Source organism: Colletotrichum abscissum (assembly GCF_030869225.1).
Source record: "Colletotrichum abscissum strain IMI 504890 chromosome Unknown Scaffold_107.1, whole genome shotgun sequence".
Classification (NCBI taxonomy): domain Eukaryota; kingdom Fungi; phylum Ascomycota; class Sordariomycetes; order Glomerellales; family Glomerellaceae; genus Colletotrichum; species Colletotrichum abscissum.
In genome coordinates, this window is record NW_026849996.1 from 1 (window position 1) to 12,795 (window position 12,795).

General features: G+C 48.1%; 4 protein-coding genes across 4 annotated transcripts; 1 reads left to right on the forward strand and 3 right to left on the reverse strand.

Moving 5' to 3' along the window:
- Nucleotides 1–299: 299 nt before the first annotated feature.
- On the forward strand, nucleotides 300–1,188 carry CABS01_16525 (superoxide dismutase; the record flags this gene model as incomplete). Its single annotated transcript, XM_060549855.1, has 3 exons — nucleotides 300–368; nucleotides 436–634; nucleotides 698–1,188. The coding sequence occupies 3 exons, from the start codon at nucleotides 300–302 to the stop codon at nucleotides 1,186–1,188; spliced, it is 759 nt and encodes a 252-aa protein (XP_060405433.1).
- Nucleotides 1,189–3,405: 2,217 nt separating this feature from the next.
- Nucleotides 3,406–3,873, reverse strand: CABS01_16526 (uncharacterized protein; the record flags this gene model as incomplete). Its single annotated transcript, XM_060549856.1, has 1 exon — nucleotides 3,406–3,873. One exon carries the CDS (start codon nucleotides 3,871–3,873, stop codon nucleotides 3,406–3,408), a length of 468 nt encoding a protein of 155 aa, XP_060405434.1.
- A 1,006-nt stretch (nucleotides 3,874–4,879) lies between these two features.
- CABS01_16527 (set-domain histone methyltransferase-8) lies at nucleotides 4,880–6,025 on the reverse strand (the record flags this gene model as incomplete). The annotated part of the gene is made up of 1 exon (XM_060549857.1): nucleotides 4,880–6,025. One exon carries the CDS (start codon nucleotides 6,023–6,025, stop codon nucleotides 4,880–4,882), a length of 1,146 nt encoding a protein of 381 aa, XP_060405435.1.
- A 1,039-nt stretch (nucleotides 6,026–7,064) lies between these two features.
- CABS01_16528 (uncharacterized protein) lies at nucleotides 7,065–7,618 on the reverse strand (the record flags this gene model as incomplete). Its single annotated transcript, XM_060549858.1, has 2 exons — nucleotides 7,065–7,235; nucleotides 7,295–7,618. 2 exons carry the CDS (start codon nucleotides 7,616–7,618, stop codon nucleotides 7,065–7,067), a joined length of 495 nt encoding a protein of 164 aa, XP_060405436.1.
- Between the last annotated feature and the right edge of the window lie 5,177 nt (nucleotides 7,619–12,795).

The window sequence follows — 12,795 nt, forward strand, 5'->3', positions numbered from 1 at the left end:
CCGTTTAATCAGCCTATCCCGCTGGCTCCACAGAGCAGCGCTACATCTAGACACCCGGAGAGAATGCTGCGGTCGCCTTACAGATGAGAGCATCTATCTAATCAGACGCGTAGCGCTTTGACTTGGACTGTGCCCTTCTGATAGGGCCATGACAGTTATGCTGTAGAAAGTCAACGAATATATAACCGGGAAGTCACTGCGCTCGCAAAGGTAACGATAAACATCCTCTTACAGTCCCATCGCCGACCACATTCAGCCCTTGATCTATCAACAAAACAACGAACCTGCAAATCCATAAGATGCGAATGTACTTCGTCCTTTCCGTCGCCGCTGTAGCTGTTGCCAGCGCTGCATTGCGAAGTACTGGAGTATGGCTCTTCAACCTTCCCCCCCACCCCCACATGCAACCATCCCGCTGACACCGCGTCGCCGCAGGAACTTGGCGATGCTCCAGTCGTCAAAAACCCACAAGGTATCGTCTATGAGGCGATCCTCCCGGATAGGCCCTTCTTCAAGGCAGGTTCCACGACTAGAAACGTGCGAGGGACCATCACCGCCATGACAGCTCGGGATGGCAACGGCGTCGAGCTCACAGTTGAATTTTCGGATCTGCCGACCGAGGGCGGCCCGTTTGGTACGTTGGGAATCGTTTGCCACTGGATCGCTTACTCACATCGGTCCGTTCTAACGTTTATAGCCTATCACCTCCATGCTGATCCGGTTCCGGAGGACGGCAACTGCACGAAAAAACTCGCGCACCATGACCCCTTCATCCGTGGAGAAGGTACACCGTGCGATGCCTCGAGGCCAGAGACTTGCCAAGTTGGAGACCTCAGCGGTAAGCACGGCTCTGTCGCCGGCGAGCACTACCGTCAGACATACGTCGATCGCTATCTTTCAATCGTGCAGGGGCCAGGCTCGTTTTTTGGCAATCGTAGCTTCGTACTGCATTTCGCAAACAAGACGCGGATCACCTGCGCCAACTTCAAATTGGTCGAGAGCGCTCCGCCATACAATAACGGGACCGGCATTCCCAGTGCCGTTCAGGCGACCGGTGCTGCACCTATTGCAACTCCTCATCACCACGTGCCATTTGTCGGCGCGGCATCGACAATGGGCGTGTCAATTTTCTTTCTGTGCTTGACGTGTACTGCGGCCTACCTAGTCGGCGATATTGCCAATATTTAAGTCCTAGACTGATGGCTAACTGAAAGATCTGAATATGAGTTTGCATTCGAGAAAAAAAAAATGTTTGAATGACACATCCATCAGGCTTTTCGGTTGCACTAGAATGTGATTTGGAAGCTGCTGGGCGAAAATAGAGGGTGGCGTTTATTGAGGCCATGTTCGAATGGAGAAAACCCAATGTCACTGCTGTTTTTACAATCTACCTTAGTTTACTTGCTTTTTGGATTCGTCTCCCGATTTAAACCGCACTACCCTCCGTTTTGTTCGTTCGCAATAGACATTGTGAATAGACGTACATTCATTCAGCGCTTAGATTAACTCGACTATAGCTGTCTGAAGACTTATTAAGGTTTGTTTTTGACTCCCGACCTGAATACGTACCTGACGCTAAAGCGAGCAATGAACCGCAATGTTGACTATGGATGGTACCATCATGATTGTTCGCGCATCGAAAACCAGCCAGAACTGGCTCTGAGTGCCATGCTCTATCTGAATCTCTTGCCACACCTCTGCAACAATACACGGTCCAATCAGACTCGTATTCCGAAGTAGCACGTGGCCGGACACCTTGGAAAAAGCATGGCAATTGGCGAATAGTTACCCCCCAAGCTTCCTATCTCCGCGTACTAATCATCGGTCAGCCTGCTCTGTCAGGCATATGGCCGAATCTTCATCAGAGACTACTCCCAAACCTGTAGGCTTTGTCGGTATGCCTCTCTTCTCGTGGCGATGCAAGCTGAATAGCCTTCTCCGTTGCAGCCTCAACTTCTCGTTTTCTTTTCGCTGCGCCAACCGAAGATACTGTCTGTGGATAATCGTCTGTTGGAGCACCTGCCTTCTCTGCCGGGCACTGCTCACCTCTTCACTCGTTTGTGAAAGCTGGCGTTGCCATTTACACACAATGATGTCCGTTTGATACTTGTGCAGTCTACAAAGCGCCCGTTTTACGATGTCCACAAGCTTAGCGTCTTCAAAATGAACGAAACTGGCTTCTTCGAGATCGCTACAGATTCTCTTCTTGCAGCGACCGCCGGATTTGGCTTGGCCCAAACACTTCCCGAGCCCCTTCAGATTTATACATCTCATAAACTCAGCGATCGAAAATAATCTGGATGCTACCATGATGCTCCAAGAGACATAACCAATCAGTAAAGCGAGCTTGCTCTGAGTCCGATGAAGTAGATCGCCATCATATAAATAGTTCGACCAGAAGAGATGGGACTGTTATCACTAGCGAAGGGTGTCAGACATATGTCCTTCACTGAAACTATCATGACTGAAGCACCCATCTAGGCGACTCAGTATATGCGTGCATCGCGTGACGGCCATCTTATGCAATCGATACCTCGAGCTTGTTCCGCAGCTACACACCAAGACATATGTTCGACTAAATATGTTCTACTATAGCTGAGAAAGATCGTGATCTAGTGGTCTTTGCAGACCCCACTATGAATGCTCGTCGGCTCACGCTCGCACGTTTACGTTTCCATGACTATAACTTGGTCAAGGCTCACAAAGGTCCATTGTGTCACGGCAAAGATGACCAGCCATCTGACACGAACGAGGCCCTCGCAAAGTCAATATACATGACATGACAATCCACACGGGCATATCTATGCCAGAAGTGCGTCAAAGGCGTAGTATATGGTGAGTCAGATGGACGGCAGTCGCATCTGTAGTCACTACCTTTCTACTAATGCTGTCTCTCTCGACAAATACTCCACCAGTTTAACCAGTCAACCGAAGAGCCTGAGCCGACAGAGTACAAGAATGTGTAAGACGCATGTTTACCACTATCATAGTTATACCTGCGTACAGTTATCTTCCATAGCCGTATCCAAGCTTGCTCGAATTTGACCGTGAGGACTACCGCATATTAGACTCCCTTGCGTTTGACGTAGGTACTAGCACGGAGTGCTTCCAGGGTTCACTACACAAAGACGTTACCCGATCGGTTTGGTACTATGTCAATGCTAGTGGATATGAAGTGATGGCGGAGCATCGTAGATTCCTATAATTACCTTGGGTGGATGTACCATCAACTACGGGAGAGAAACAGACACAACGATGCAGGAACAAATCGACCACACACTCAGATGTTCATGTCGCATTTGTCTTCCATCTTTCTTTTGACAGACAAGAATGTTCTGTTCACTAGATCCAATTAGGATGCGTAATGCACACTGTGAATGAGGACTATCGCCGGAAGCGGAGTTGTCAAAGCAAACGATCCTTAGCCCGCCTTCCTAGCATGGCCCCCACAGCGGGAATGATCTGTTTTCGATTCCCTCCGCTAGAATCCTCCACTCCAGAACGACACAGATCCACCACATACCCCTTCTTTGTCAGCTGAATGCCTAAGTGGATTAGGTTCGGAACAAAGCAGGCAACAAGAATGATTGGCATCATTTTCCCCATGAAATAGACTGTAATCTGCCAGTGCGCATTCCAAACTTTACGGCAGGTGTGTTCCGGTCGAGAGCCACTCTCCAACTTCCATGAGGGTCTGCCATTCGAGTCTGTCATACCGTTGAACAAAATGTGTGGAACATCCAAGCAGTGCAGAGTCACGAAAACACCTGCGATAGGTCGTTTCTGCGTGTCGAGTACTTGGACAGTGATTTGCATGGCTGGCGAACTGTGACTTGCTGTACGTAGGCGATGCTGGGATCGATTCAAGCACATGGCACTGGGACCTTTTGTACTCCATCATGGCTATGGATATATCCCAACTAAGTGAAGCACGTCGCATGAATGGTTCGAAGATGCAACGTGATTGCTTATCTGCGATGATTGGAAGTACTATGGTAGGATAACACGTTATATCGTGTTCAATGTTGTGTAAGTAACGAGCTAACAAGTGCGAGTGGTGATTATCTTCTTCCTAACTTACTGCGCAAACCCGTACATTTCTTGGCCAAAGAGAAGTATAGCTCTATATCACATACGTTCTAGTGCAATGGAGTTGGCAAATCATAACATCCACGGAATGGTGAAAGGCAATATAACACTCGTCAAGGATGTAGCGTGTTCATCCTGTGACAACAATGACTCCGGTTCCAGTACCGCTTTAGCGGATATAACATCTCGAAGTAGATGCTTTTGTTAAGCTGTCAGCTGCTATAACGCTCAGACCCGTGCAGCTGCCGGACTGACTGCCAAATGGCAGTTTTGCATGCTTTGGGAAAGGAGACGGCACATGTTCGTGATACACAATATGGCATTGAGGTCATGAAGCATTAGAGATCCCGTTAATAAGACGAAGCTCGAGGTCGAGAGCTCGCTACGTCATGTTCTCAGCTCCACCTTCGTACGGGACCTAATGGCTTGGTCACTGGCCCTTGGCGGACGTTCTTTGTTTTTTCGTTTTCTATTTCAGTAGCATCTTCTAATCTGCGAATCTGTAACCCTGCCAGCGGATAGACTCACTTAGAGGATCTTTCACACACCCTCAGGAACCGCTCTGCCCAGGCATCGATGGAACGTTGTGAATCAATTCGTTCAGGCCTCTGAAGCAGGTCGACGACATCTGAGCACAACGGCCGCACGTGTCTATTCATCCTAGAGCTCTATCTCGCTTCGGAGCAAGTTATTTGTCCATCCAAACATGCACGCCTAATATCCTCTCCATATCAAAAGAGATTTTCACGCCATGAGCGCCATTCTATGCCTTCGCGTATCTGCTTTCCTGCTACGTATATGTGAATGTCTCTAATTTAAACCTCGATGTATTGTCGCCCAGCTTGTGTGGCGTTCCTGAAGCTCTTTGACCTAAGATCCCGGGCATCAAATCATCTTGGGAGACGCCACCAGTATATCGACATCCATCACGGCTGCAACAAGTGTAGGTCGATGGGACTTCACCGCAGTTGCCCCACATCACGTTGACAGCCTCTGCGAGGTTCTCCCCCATATTGACGACTTGGTGGTTTGTCCCTGGGAGAGGGACCACCAGCTCCCCTTCTCGACAGATTGTCTCACTGAAGTTGATGCCCCAGTCAAGGAGAGCCTCAGTCATCACAAGAACATTTGCATGCCGCACAAACTGTGAGCAATGTGTCGCTGCGCATTGGGGCCTACGGGCTTGTGGGGGCCACGGGAATGTCTCGCGGCATTTCTTCTCGAAAGCTCTTACGTTCTCTTGCCCTGGTGTGACGAATAGCCATCGCTTGGGCGCGCCCCAGCGTACCATGTTGATTGACGGCACAGCAAGATCCTCTATATGCATGCCGCTTCCAGTGAGTGCGTGTTTCGCATAGTACAGATACGGCGTCGTGATGCCCGGCTTGGCATCGTTCACAAAGAGGCTCTTAAGCTGAGGACCGCAACTCAACAACGACGATGGCTTGCCAAGCAAACAAGACCAGTCGCCAATATAGTACTGGCCGTGTATGGCTGTGCGTCTTCGTAGCGCATCAGCTGAGAAGAGGTTGTTGTTGCTAAGAACTGCCGGCGCGTAGTTTGTGAACGAAACCATCTTCGGGCGACGATATGCGGCGTTAGCGTATTGTAAGTGAAACACAGCGTTTTCCTGCCGTGAGGGTTCGACCTTCGTCGTGTAGAAGTCCACTCTAGACGTGTCGTCATCTGTTTCCAGCGAGAAGCTGGCGATTCCGTTTTCGGTAAAGATGCCTGACGGACTGTAGTCGGCGATACGGCACTGCCAAAAGCCTTTGGCTACTGTATCTGGATCGTTGCAAAATCGGGCCAAGGTAGCACTGGTACGAGGGCCCAAGTCTTTCAAAGTGACGGTGACTAGATCAGAGGAAGGGCTGAGAGGTGATGAGATTGGTCGCGATGTGAAACCTAGCATTTGCGATTTCTTGTTGGTTTTCATAACTGCAGATTGGCGTTCTTTGCGATGTTCTAGTTCGTGTCATACAAGGATATTCCGAAGTTGTGCGAAAGCTTCTACTGGGGACGGGGACTTAAATGCCAACAGCTGCTTCACTTTAACCGGCCCTTAGTCAACAAATCCGCCTTTACAGTCATGCTTTGTCACGAAAATGTCTCCTAGACACAAGGTCATGTGAACACATGAATAAGAGGGGCTCTCTCTGCCTTACTTCGACACCTCATACCATGTGTCATACATCTGATCTCTAGATCGTACTGTTGTTTGTTGGCTCGTTTGTTAAGTTCGCAACATCTCACGAATATAGACCCTTCTTACTACCTGGCCCATTTCCTCATTACAGTAATCGGCCCACACATCGACGAAATGACACAAGCTCTTTATGGCTTAAGCAAAAAGAGATAGCTGTGACCCTAATTTATGTTCTCTTATAGTTATGTCGCATTACAGAATGTCGAACAGAGCTGGGCTTGACTCATCTTCAACGCATGAATACGTGTTTAAGAAAGGGACAAGCTGCCATTATCAACTACTAAGAATCTGTCATTGCTGGAATTCAACATCTGCTCGCTGTCTCATTGGTCTCCGCCAATACATAGCGTTGTGAGCCACCGCTCACGAAGGATGTTGATTCGACAGATCTCCATGACCGAGCTAACATCGACACCATTGCAATCGACTTGACGTGAGCAGATTCTCACACAAAATATTCAACATACCAAGCCCCGAATTCCAGGATTACTTTAACTTGTGTCGTTGTGCAAAGGCAATACGTCAAGTATGTCAACCAAAATGGGGAGGTATGTAGCGGCGATGACTTCGTTATCTGTTATATTCATTCTATTTTCTACGCTTTTTTCTGTACATCCCTGGACGCGGCTCGTCGCGCAGCGTAAAAGATATAGCTGGCTGCCCTTGTGATAATTACCCAAGTCCCCACACATATCTACGTGTCGATTTGTTGTTCTGCGTTAGTCCGTGGGTCAACATCTATGCTTTGCTATGCAACTGTCCGATAAGGTCATAGCGTCTTGCTCTCCACGACCTCGCTTGATTTTGCGGAGGAGATGACGCGCTCTGTGGTGTAATTGAGAACTCTCTTCGCGCCGCAGTCCGGTGATTGTTCCCTCTGCCACTTGCCGAAACCCTGTGCGGCAGGCTCGAGCGATGAGGCGGACGGGTCCCTGCCTCTCTGCGGTGCCCGTAGTGCGTATTCTGAAGGTATAGCTGCGTGCGACATAGGCGTTCTACGGTGGACTTTTGGTATATCAAACCCCACGATCTTCCGCTGCCAGGGTAGTTGCTGTTGCATGCTTTGTCTAGTTCGTTGTAAGTCGCGGACGAAGAGTAAGGTCGCGAATAACTTGGCTCATCTCGCTGGGGCCGAGCCTGAGAGCCCGAATGGATCATAGCTGGGCTCTCATTCTCTTCCAGGTCTTGCTGCGAATCGCGGTTATCGGCCTTGGTCAGAAATTTGTCTAGTCCCAGCTCGCGCAAAGTAGGAAGCGGTACCCCCGGCTTGTCGATGTTGTGATGCAACTGGCCTCTCATCAAAAAGCTGGGCTGTGCCGACATGAAGGGAGTAATTGGCGTGTTGCATTCTAAATCTGAACAGCAGTGAATCATTATTCTTGACTCAAAATCACGGCCCTCAGATGGTGGTCCACAGCTCATATTGACGATCCTTTTGCAGCGGTCTTGAGAAGAAGGCCCGCGAGCGACGGAGACCATAGTATATCTTATGCGGTTACGACTATCCAGTATCAGCAGCATATCGAAAACAACTTCAAGGAGAAAGGTGTGCTGTCTACGACGTGGAGTGTCGAAGAAGGACGTTGTCTTATTTAACAGCGTGCTTCAAGCAAAAGTGTAAGAATATGAGGTACAATCTGTTAGCTTTCGTCAGTGGTGGTATTGTTACTTCTGTTGTCACCTACAAACGCCAGCGCCGTAAGTTGGCATAAGTCTAACGCTGGTTAGTTGGTCCACTTCTTCGCCGAAGCTCACCACCCCCCTGACTCCGGCATGCTTTGCCGATCACCAAGAAAGCCGCCAACGGGCTCTAACATCCTACCAACTACTATATGTAAATTTGGCGGTCACTGGACGACCCTGGCAAAGCTGGACGCATGATATTATGGACGGCGATGCAACAGACTGATCCCATCGTCAGCATTCCCGTCGCTCAAATACATGCACACTACAGAAGGACCCGTACCCACGTCTCAATGATTGTCTGCACAGCAAGCCAGCCAGCGATTTCGAACCGTGCTGTTATCCAATGGCTCTCGTTAACGCGTTACGTCCAAATATGTAGTCAAGCATTGTTATACACAGCGCGACTCGCGTTGTATAGCCTGATAGCTTGAACTCAATAGTCGACTCATTCTCACTTATCGACCTTTACAACCGATGATCACTGAATCTCAACATCATGGTGCATGCTCCTCGTCATTGAAAACCAGATTCAGGCGTTTAGGCAGAGTATCAGGGCGATATCAAATATTATTCCAAGATAGTTGACAGCGGTGCTTGTCGTAAGACACATGTGGCCTCGACTGCCGACTGCAATTAACGGCGTTGTGTTCGCGATAGGTGTATTGTTATATATCAGGGTTCAAATTAACGACATTCAAATTACCTCTATGCTTCGTGTGCTGGTGAGAGCAACAAAGCAAGTACATTGTCCTGTTCTGATACGCTCTTGCCACAAAACATGGCATTCTCCAGCGCCGAACTATGTACATTCTTAACAAATATTTCGAGGTCAGTCCGCAAGACCGCAAGCGACCACTTCGAAGAAAATCGCAGTATCTGAACTATCGCGAGGCGATCTGGCGATATATTATCTAATATATAAGAGAGTTGACGGTCGCATCCATTGAAGACAATCACATGGCAACTGAAGAAAGTGACTAAAAGAGTAAATTACAATGCCATTGTACTAGGGGAAACTGACCACTCCATCTAATCAACAGTTGCCGCGAAGGCGCCTTCTTCAAGAATCGCGTCCTAAATCGACGATCTCAGATCCGGGAGAGCCATGTTCGAGTCCACAGGGCTTTCCAGGCCAGGACATGCATGTCGGAAACACGCTTCCCAGCGGCACAAAACTTGTTCGCAAGTCCATTGAAGCCGTCTCATCTCAGGACAACATGGGCTATTCCTCCTAGTCAGGTATATTAGATGTTTCCGAAGGTCGCTTGCACACTGTTGCCATTCATCCAAGAATGAGACGATATCTTCTTTTGCGGGATATATGGGAGGGTCATCAGAGGCACGGTGACCAAAGAACTCTCGTCGTTTCAAGTAGATAATTTGCCTAGTTTACCCCGAAGGCGCCCCTGTTTCACTTGCTGAGATCTGGACATTGGCCCAGATAGGAACAAGGAGTATCTTGACAGGCAGATGCTGGGAATAGGAAAATCCATGTTGGCTGGCGCTGTGCGTGTGAGGATTTCAAGACAGCTGCTTGTTTCAGGAAACTCAGTTCTCTTGATGACTGGATGAGCACGAAGATGGAAATAAAAGGATTTCATGGAGGATCAAATACATCGAGGATGAATTGAGATTTTCAGCAAGTCAAATCAAAGACTTTAGTATGATTGAATAGCCATTCGTGCCTGCACCGGAACATCATCCGCCCATGTTATAGCTATAGCGAGCCTGATAACAAAGGAACGTCCAACTGATAACATTTGCATCCACTGCATCCGGAGGTGGTGTGGCTAACTATTGGTGGACATGTTTGGGGCATGGCCGTGACGTGAGGTTTCGTGCCATATCCACTGACGTTAGGATTAAGGCAGGATATGTAGTCCTTAACACCCTCTTGATGTTAGCAAGCACTACAATGTCAACTCCAAAGTGTGCTTGATGCTAAGCAATGCATGGCCGTAATCACCTGATGGTGGTCGAAGAATACTTTCAAGAGACAACGCCACAGAAACCAGCTTGTATCATCGCACCACCGCAAAATTCTAATTTCGGTTGATGGGATGCATTTGCACTGGTCTCTTTCGTCTAGTTGTAGCCGAATGTGCATGTGGATGTAAATTATGACGCTATGGAAACTCGGATCGACAGGGGCACGATAAAGGTACATGCGTTTCTTCGAAAGCCGAGGAAAATTCTTTTCTAACAAGCAGATTCCTTTCTGACTTTACACAAAATTTGACATTGGAAACCATTGCGGGGTTTCGCCGCATCTATAGGATTGATAAGAATCAGTCGTGTAGAAACTAGAAGAAACATTAACTAGACAGGCAGGTTGACCTCTACATCAACAATACCATTGGCCGTACAGAGGCTCAAATCGACCTAAGGTGCCGTTGTGATTGGAACCATCAACGGACCCATCATCGGCCTCGATATCGATAATATCTACGTTGCTTGCATGAGAGTCTTTCTTGCCTTTGTCCTGCCTATAAGCCGATTGTTGGTCGTTCATAGTCTGTTTCAGGGTCGTCTACGTCTTTTCCTAACCCTAACCCTCAGATAGAGATAACAGCGCTATCGGAAATAACAGTGAAACAGCTACAACAAGCGCGCTGCGAGACTCAGGCATCAACCAACCTCCAAATCTTTGCCTATAGTTAAGTTTGACGTCTGCTTTTCTGACCAAATACTTGCGGTGTTACTCGAACCCGTCACTGAAACATTTCGCCGGCCGGTATTACATATCATGCAAATCGCAAAGGGCTCCGAGCAACTGGCCTCTGAACATTGCCTTTGTCCATGATCATTCTGGGCCAGGCGTTTCAAAGCGATACCATGGATAACATGTCGCTGACCGGGCGCGATCGGGTTCTCATACGGACCAAATCCAGTGAAGTCAAAATCCAGTGTCCTGTCGAAATTGTACGGCAGACGTACTCCACGGTTAATTAGACCATTGCCTGGTTGAGTAGATGCTTCGCAGACTCGCAGAAACGTTATAGTGGCGGCTAGCTTGACGACGAGCTTCTTTCCTTGAAGCGGCCCACCAACAGAATGGCTATGATGTATTTAACAAAACAGAATCTTGAGATTCCATCGATGTCTTCGGTCACCCGGTCACATGGCGGACACCACGTGGCGTCTGCCATTTTGCTGGGATATTTGCCCATGTGGATGACATGGGAGCAATGCTCAGCTTGTCTGACTAGGTTGGTCCTAGGTCTCTTTAGTAGGGCTTCCACGTAGTACCTCGATGCGGTGCCACATACCACATACAGTCTATGATATTCGTGGTTTATTAGTTGATGGAGGGTCATCACTTTTCTGACACTTCCACTACAGACAACCTGTGACACAGATTAAAACCGCAACACGACAGTACAATTACGGCTCGTCTGCGACTCGAAATTTATCCCTACTTAACATCAAGACAAGAACTTTCAATCTTTATCCGACTCAAAATTATTGAGTTGGTGAGTTGGTGAGAATAGAGGCAATAGGATCGAACCGTTCTATAATTGGCCATGATTCCTCCAAACGGTACGCCGCTACGTACTGAAGTCAAGTCGCACTCGATGGCGTAGATATCGTCTGTATCACTATTTCTAAACTGTCTAGTTGGAAGCAGACTGTATGCTTAGTACATGCGCTGATGTTAATATTCTAGATTATCTACCAGTTAGAGGCCCTCTGCGCTACCAGTTTAGTACAGGCAATTCCAATCTTGGCAATTTACGTCAAAAGGCGTTTCTGCAACCGTGATGGCAATTAAGGCACATTCTCTAAAGATCACCCGTATAGCATCTATTGCAAAGCGCACGATGCACCGAAACAGGAGGTCGAAAACACTGTGTTAAGTTAGAAGATCAAACCCTAAGCTACTACCTGATCAGTCTGTGACGTGGTGTCCATTTGAGCGTAGTACACTGAGGCGGGTCCGTTGGCAACGAGAATTGATTTTAGGCAATCGTGGTGTTTCATTATCCGAGTACGGTCTCATCCTGTGTGAGGCCAGCCACTCGACACAAACAGACAAACTTGAATACAAGCTTTAACTCGGTGTTAAATAGGGTTACAAAATGAACTGTATCGTTCTAGTGCGAGCTGTAAAAGGTCGGAACACGCAACGCCTTGAACCAGCCGGAGATTATCATGCTATGCCCAGGTATATCCAGTCTCAAACGAATGGTACGTATAATGGGACACTTGCAATTTTTGGCGGATGATGACCATCATGGGCCTTGACGCATTAATTTGATGCCACGACAATACTTCTCCAGCCTCCCGCATCGAATACACAATACTACCCTACACAGAGCTCATGTCTCACTACTTCCCCTCCCCTCCCCCCTCCTCCCCAACATCTAGCTTCTGTCCCGAAACCCTGTATCAGTTTCGCTTTGTACATGAACGGATTGGCCAACAGGCGATTGCATAGATGCGTCCGCACGTTGCATGGCGGAAGCTTTGAGCGGCTTTCTCGCGGGATTTTCATTGGAGAAGTTAAATAATTGGACCGGTATCAGAGTCAAAGTTCCTTTACAAAGTTTAACAAATATGTATTGTCAAAGTCTCACGATCAGGATTACGGTAATTCTAGTCGCGCGCTCTTGGAGCATTTGCAAAGTACTTAAGTTCGACGTTTCTCACCAGGTACTGCGATCGTATCTTGTTTTGATGGGGCTAATGATGCTGTGAAATCACACACGTCACCCCTAATAGAGGTTGGTGTGGCAGGATCCACCTTTGTTCTGATGCAATGAAGCTGACCGACAAGGACGCAAGCCTTCGAGAGTCACTATGTTCGTGATTCT